Source organism: Crocuta crocuta, unplaced genomic scaffold, assembly GCF_008692635.1.
Source record: "Crocuta crocuta isolate KB4526 unplaced genomic scaffold, BGI_CrCroc_1.0 scaffold840, whole genome shotgun sequence".
Classification (NCBI taxonomy): domain Eukaryota; kingdom Metazoa; phylum Chordata; class Mammalia; order Carnivora; family Hyaenidae; genus Crocuta; species Crocuta crocuta.
Window position 1 is genome coordinate 25,597 of NW_027530523.1, and position 7,653 is coordinate 33,249.

The 7,653-nt window shown below is 48.2% G+C and overlaps 1 protein-coding gene across 1 annotated transcript in view; it reads left to right on the forward strand.

Moving 5' to 3' along the window:
* Nucleotides 1-7,653, forward strand: part of IDS (iduronate 2-sulfatase) — a 47,817-nt gene that overhangs the window by 25,430 nt on the left and 14,734 nt on the right. Inside the window, 5 exon segments of the mRNA XM_077767511.1 lie at nt 5-91; nt 567-703; nt 1,377-1,554; nt 4,692-4,780; nt 7,218-7,418. Of these exon segments, the coding sequence (XP_077623637.1) occupies nt 5-91; nt 567-703; nt 1,377-1,554; nt 4,692-4,780; nt 7,218-7,418 (692 nt within the window).

Sequence of the window (7,653 nt, forward strand, 5' to 3'; positions counted from 1 at the left end):
CCAGCCGGCCGGTGCCTGCTTTGGCTTGTCCTAGTCCTGGCCTCCGTCTGCGACTCCCTGGAGTCTGTGGCGCCCAGCAACTCGACCACAGGTGCAGCCTTGGCTCTCGCTCAGATTTTGGATTCCGTATCTCCTTCCCTGCCTACATCTGTCCTTAAATTCCTGTCTCCGGCCCGCCTGCTATTCTTTCTAATATCCAAATTTACTTTCCTCCCTGTCTGTCCCTCTCCAACTATGCTTTCATCCCTCCCTCCATCCTTCCCTCCCTCCCTAAATTCTTCTTTCCTTTCGTCTATACTTCCCTCCCTCCCTCCCTTCTCTCCTTCCTTCATCCAGGCTTGAGGCCATGCCCAGAGCCTAATCTTGTCACCCAGGACTGGGGCTTCTGTGCACCCACACCCACCCTCCCTGAAGCACAACCCTCATCGCTCCCTTCCTAGTTTGGTTGGCCTGGCTGTCTCGGGTTCAGGGGCCAGGGCCACTCAGTACCCTAGCACCCCCCATGGGTGGGTGGAGGTTCATTGTCAGTGTAAGCGATCTCACTGAAGCTTTTCCCTCCCATGCAGGTCCTCTGAATGTCCTTCTAATCATCGTGGATGACCTGCGCCCCTCCTTGGGCTGTTACGGGGACAAGCTTGTGAGGTCCCCAAACATTGACCAACTGGCATCCCACAGCCTCCTCTTCCAGAATGCCTTTGCCCAGGTATGTCTGGGGACCTCTAGGTGTGGATGTATGCCTTGTGCACTGAGGGCTGGGGGCCTCTCAGCTATGCTTAAATGACACTGATGGTGCCAGGCTTCTTTTAGAGGGGAGCATAGTCTGGAAAATGGCAGAAGAGAAAACCTGGTTGTGCACTGGCAAGGAGTTTGTGCCTTCAAGCTTGGGCAGAGGGTGTCCCTTGGCCCTAACATGCTCAGGATGGCCCTGCCCAGCTTGCTTCCCCAAAGAGGATTGTCTGGTGCTGAGAAGGAAGGGGCGTTGCAGAATGCCACTCTCCGGTCTGCTGACCAAACTTCGGTAGGCACCATGCAGCTTGCCTTGGTGGTGCTTCTCCCTGAGCCCCTTCACAAGGCTGTCATCAAGACAGTAAAGTAAAGGAACAGAGCCTCCTGCTCTGTGCACCTATAAGATGCCATCACACAGAAGGACACAATCATCTGCTGGTTTGAGGGATTGAGTTCTCCCCTGCCTCTTTCTGGGAAGACTTATTCCTGGTGTCTGGGTGAGGCCCAGATCCCACTGGTTGGCTCTGAGATCTGCATGACTCAGCTGCCAAGCTGTTTACTGAGGACTCTTGAGGTTGCCTGGTTACCTTTTAGCATCCAGACTCTGTTTTCCTCTGAGGACATTTTCCTCTGCTTCTGCTTCCTTACAGCAAGCAGTGTGTGCTCCGAGCCGTGTATCCTTCCTCACTGGGAGGAGACCAGACACCACCCGCCTGTATGACTTCAATTCCTACTGGAGGGTACATGCTGGAAACTTCTCTACCATCCCCCAGTACTTCAAGGAGAATGGCTACGTGACCATGTCGGTTGGAAAAGTCTTTCATCCTGGTACTGCCTGCTGTCCAAAATCTGGGTTCTCTTGTATTCCATGCCTGAGGGCCGGGATCCCTGCTGGGGCTGGGGCTGTCTTCCCAGAGGACTGTATGGGTTGGGTGGACCCCTCATTAGTCACCACTGTCTCTGTACAAACTCCTACTTCTCACCTTAGCTTCCTGTTCTCACCACATGTGAAAAAGGGCAGTAGGACTTTCTTCTTTCAAAAATTAGTCATAATGCTGTTTGGTTCCTTCAACTTCTCAGGCAGAAGGAAGGACACTGGCTGGGGAGGTGGCAATGCTGGGTATGAGTCCAGCTTTATGCCTGACCCTCTGACCCTCTGGATCCTGTCAGTAAAGTGAGACCAGGGCAGCTATGCTTATTTGTCTAGGGAAGAGGTCGTGCTTTGGTGGTGCTGCTGCCCACCACCTGTGAGTTAGGTCAGAAGGAGGAGTATAAGCTGGTTCCCTTGACCTAAAGAGTGCCAGGGGCCACCAGCGCTGATTTTCAACACTGCTGGATGAACTGTCTCTCTTGAATGCCAAAATGAGAAGGCTGAGGCACAAACCTTAAAACGTTTTTTAAACTTACTGAGGTAATGCATGATTATTTGACTGAAAGTTGGGGGGAGGAAAGGAAAGTGTAAAGTAAAAGATATGAATTACTTATAATTGCACCACACTAAGGAGGGTTATATTTTGAGGCTCCCTTGTTCCAGGCATATTATTTTTCTGATGTGAGATTTTCCTGTACAGATAGGTTTATGTTATGAATGTTTTAAATGTAAACTCTTCCTCACATAGCTACCCTTCGTGCAGATATGCTGTGCTTCCATCCAGGTTGATTTCTGTGTCCCATGGAACCCTAGGTTGAACATCTCTGCACATGGGGTGAACTGATGGGCAGCGGCACCAGGGATCCGGGCTCCCACGTTCCGGTCCCAGCTCTGTCACTTCTGAGCTGTGTGGTTGACCTTGGGCAAATCGTTCTTCCTCCTTGAGCTTCGGATTCCTTCTCTGGCAAATGAGTTGTAGCTCCCTTTATCACTGCCCACAGTAGCAACCCAGTCCAGGTAGTTCAGGAGCATGAAAGGGTGTTGAAAGCCCCCTTTATACGACAGTGATGTTTATAGCTGGGGACTACAACTTGAACTTTTTCAGTAGCTTTTCCTTCACTTGCTGGTTATACAGGCAGACTCAGCAGCCTCCTGGAATCCAACTGGCCAGTGCAGGTTGAGGATAATGTGTGGCTGGGCTAAGTTGGGCGCGGTTTTAGAATGTGTCAGGAATCATGTTGTGTAGCCAAAGGCCCACCAGCAGGACTTGCTGCACTTAGTGGTTACCTCATGCTACCCCTTGTCTGAGCACAGCTGGAGGGGAGAGACAAGTCTGGGGAGGAGAGGAACTAGAACAGAGGGAAGGTTGTGCTTCAGAAAGGGAGGCTAAAGTTAAGGCCCAAGTGGCGTTGCTTGGCCTCATTCCTCCTGGTAATTAGATTGTGGAATCAGGATGGAAGCAGCACGTCTTAGCCATAGAGCGAGAGCTTTGCCTGCAGTCCTTGTGGAAACCCGTTTTTCATCTGGGTCTTTGTGCTTAAGACCTTGTTCCGTGAGGGAAAGACCTGTTCAAGGAAGACAGTAGCCACCATTGATTGATGGCCAGGCCTGTGCCATTTCCTGTGCTGGCCACTCCTGTAATCCTTTCCTCAGGAGTGAGCACACGGGGTTTTTATCATTGTCATCATCTTCTGAGGAGGAAATTGAGGCTAATGGAAGTCACGTGGCTTGCTCAAGGTTGCATGCGTAATAAGGGGCGATGATGACATTTGAACCCAGGTCTGTTGGCCTCCTCTGCTCTCTCCACTGTGCTTGCTGTGTCGATGAGCCCTCCACCCACTGCCCCCTTTCCGTCTAGTCCTGCCTTGCCTGGTGCTCCTTGCTGGAGCCCTGAGTCACTGTGCTGGGGATGCCCTTTCCCCTGTGGTTCTGCCTACACTACCTTCCCTGCTCCTCCTGTCTCGCCCCGCTGGGCAGCACTTCCGGTCAGATCCCACACATGCCCCACTGCCTACCTCACTTGACCCTTCGTGTCTGTGGCTTCTCTACTTACACAGCACTTCTACTGTCTAGACAGCTAGCTGTCCTTCCATGGTTTTGCTGTAATTTTCTCTTTCCAAATAGACTATAGGCTGCTGAGCTTAGGGGTGGGTTTCTGCTTCATGAATGAGCACTGAACCTGGGGTCCTAAGGCCTGGATTTGAGTCCCAGCTCACTCCTCTAATATCTGGTTGGCATGGGTCAAGGCACCGACCTTCCCTGAGCCTCCCCTTCCCCACCTGGCCCATGGCGGTGCTGCTGCCTCTGCTCTTCCATTGTAGGGCAGGGTAGAGGCTCCAGCAAGGGCTCTGCAGGGCTCTGTTGCTGCAGCAGGCTGGCTGACCTGACCCTTTTGGTGGCCTTCCTCAGGGCCTAGCATGAATAACCAAGGCTTAAGGGACTACAGGGTCAGATAGTTAGTACTCAATAGAAACCTAGTGAGTCAGCTTAAAGATACATTTTTTTGGGGCGCCTGGGTGGCTTAGTCGGTTAAGCGTCCGACTTTCGCTTGGGTCATGATCTCGCGGTTCGTGGGTTCGAGCCCCGCGTCGGGCTCTGTGCTGACTGCCAGCTCAGAGCCTGGAGCCTGTTTCACTCTGTGACTCCCTCTCTCTCTGACCCTCCCCTGCTCACTCTGTCTCTCTCTCTCCTAGAAAAAAAAAAAAAGATACATTTTTTTAATGTTTGTTTATTTTTGAGAGAGCACAAGTAGGGGAGGGGCAGAAAGAGGGGGACAGAGGGTACACACTGGGCTCTGCACTGACAGCAGAGAGCCCGATGCAGGGCTCAAACTCATGAACTGTGAGATCACGATTTGAGTTGAAGTCAGATGCTCTACCAACTCAGCCACAGATGCCCAGAAACCTCATGAGATGGCTTTAATGGGGAGTTCTCATCATCTGCATAAGCTCTTGATTTTATAGATGAGGAAACTGAGGCCAAAAGAAGGGAGATGATACTTCTCTCATTCACCAAGTTTTAATTTAGAGTGGGGAAGGCTTTGAAGGACCCTTCAGGTTTTGTGTAATGATTTTCTTTTCCCCTCCCCCTCAAGGAATATCTTCCAATTATAGTGATGATTCTCCATATAGCTGGTCTATTCCACCTTATCATCCCTCCTCTGAAAAGTATGAAAACACCAAGGTAAGGATGTGAAAGAGATGCTGTTCTGTAGAGGAACTGCTTTTTTCCTGTTTATCAAGTCAGGGTTAACTGCTGTGTATGTTGCATGTTCTTTCAGGCTGGTTATACAGTTAAGTCTGTGATTGTGACCTGACACAGACAGCTGTTGGGATCTTTAGCATTAGATCCATTGGGAGAGGTGGCTTCGTTTTAGAAGCTGATGGATATGGCTTGTTCTAGAACCTTATGCTCTAGTGTGTAAGACTCATTTAATGGCTCCTGGGTGCTTACTGTGGATAGAGAGAAGAGTGACCTGTCCTCCAGGGGCCTTGGTCCACATTGGGAGAAAGGCATATGTACATATATATGTCTGTCTCTCTGTCTCAGGCCTAATGGATGGAATCAGGTGCTGAGACCTTTGATGGGGGTTTAAAATTTTAGACCATTATGAAAGAAAAGGGAGTCTATAAAACCTTAATCTTAGTTTAGAGGAACCTTCAATGTAGAAATGAAACTAACCACCACATTTTAAAAAATTCAGAATTTAATTCTGAATTTTAAAAAATTTCAGAAAAGCAGCTGGAGAACTGAGATAGGACATGCTCCTCTGAGGTATTTAAAGACCTCATCTGGAGGAGGGCGTGGATTTGGGGGAGGCAAGGGGAGTATTCCAAAATTTTGACAACCTTCCATTTCAGAATACAGCAAGAGCTGAGGGCTCTGGCTTTTGGCCTATGGCTTGAGTACTACCAGAGTGCCACTGGAAAGCCCCGTCTCAGTGCTTTCATCATCTGAAGCTGTCTTGAGAGTTTTTAGTAACCTCACTTAGAAATGCTGGCTTCTGTCTTCACCCCCCACTTTCATCCTCAAGGCAGCAGGTCTGACTGTCCCAGACCCCCATAAGTGCTGCAGATCATGTGTAGCTAGAGGGTGAGCAGGTGCTAGGCTGTCCTGCCTGGGGGCAGGGTGGCCAAGGTTGGCCTGTGAAAGAACACTGCTTTTTGAAATGAGGAAGCAGCAGCTGGGTTTTTGTGGGCCCAAAATCATGGTCAGAACTGACATTGGTCTTGTGGGCAATATTACCACTTTGGGCAATGAAGCAATAGGTTCCATTCTGTGCATGCCATAGTTGAGGATCTGGAAATTCCACAGATTATGACCTTATCCAGTTCACTGGGACCTTGTCACTCAAAAGTGTTCATCTGTCTTTTAAATTGAAGATAGATTTTTTTGGTTACAAAAATGTTGTGAGATATAATTGATAAATCATAAAAGTCAGCTTTTTAATATATGCAATTCAGTGATATTTAGTATGTTCAGGGTTGTGCAACTATCAACAAAATCTATTTAAGACCATTTCCATTACTCCGGAAAGTAAGTGTGTACCCATTACCACTCACTCCCTGTTTTCTTTGAACCCTCAGCCTATGGCAACAACTGATCTACTTTCTTTCTCTATGGATTTGCTTATTCTAGACATTTTGTGTAAATGGTATCATACAATATATGACCCTTTGTGTTTGGCTTCGTTCATAGGGTTTCTAAGGCTCATCCATGTTGTAGCATGTATCAGAACTTCATTACCTTTTGTTAAAAGATTTTCTTTTCAAGTCCTCTCTACCCAACATGGGTCTTGAACCCACAACTGATGACATTTGGGTTGTTTCCACTTTTTGGCTACTATCAGTAGTACTGCTATAAACATTCACCTATGGGTTTTCGTATGGCTTAACTTTTCAGTTCTCTTGGGTAGAACTGCTAGGTCAAGTATTTGTGTGGACTTGGGTTTTAATTTTTCCTGGTATCCACCGGGGTGTAGAATTGCTGGGTTACATACTAACTCTTTGTTTAACTGTTTGAGGAACCCTTTGAGTGTTTTCCACAGTAGCTGTTCCATGTCACATCCACAGCAGCATGTATGAGGCCTCCACTTCCTGCCCATCCTTGTCAGCACTTGTTATTGTCCAGTTTTAAAAATCCTAGCCATCCTAGTGGGTGGGAAGTGGTATCTCATTTCGGTTTTCACTTCTGTTTCCATGACAACTAATGACATGAAGCGTCTTTGCATGTCCTTTTTGGCCACTTACCTGTTTTGTCTGGAGATATTTCTGTTCAAGTACCTTGTCCATTTTTTAATTGGCTTATTTTTTTTTTTGAACTGGAGACAGATTTGTTTTGATCATTCGTTTACATGGATTTCCTTTAATTAATTAAGACCTGGAGGCAGAAGATTAACAGCAAGAAGCTAAGTGCTGTTGGATTTCTGGCCTGGGCCCTGCCTGGAAAAGAGGAAATGCTTCTCTGGTTTAGTTCTACTTTGTGTGTGCCTGACCAGTTTGAATGACGAAGCCTTAATAGGCCAGTGATAGGAATGTTAAATCCTCTGTGTGTGCAACCTTCATGACTTCTGTTTCTTGCATTTAAAGAGCTGATGGTGTTGTATGTTTTGTTTTGAAAGACATGCAGGGGGCCAGATGGAGAACTCCATGCCAACCTGCTTTGTCCCGTGGATGTGACGGATGTGCCAGAGGGCACCTTGCCTGACAAACAAAGCACCGAGCAAGCTATACGGTTGTTGGAAAAGATGAAAACATCGGCCAGTCCTTTCTTCCTGGCTGTTGGGTATCATAAGCCGCACATTCCCTTCAGATATCCCAAGGTGAACATCTAGCTGAGGGCTGATCTAGCATGGCTGTGACAGCTGTGTCCTTTCTCGAAGGAGGGGTTTGTGTAGTGAGGGTGGCCACATCCTGCCGGCCCTGTCACCAGGGTGCATGATGGCACTACTGTATTCAGTGGTGTGGAGATGGGATTCAGAGGTCAAGGCCAAGAAGTAGACTTGGGGCATGTAAGAATCTTGTTGGAAATGTTTGGTTTTCGGCTTCCCCCACTGA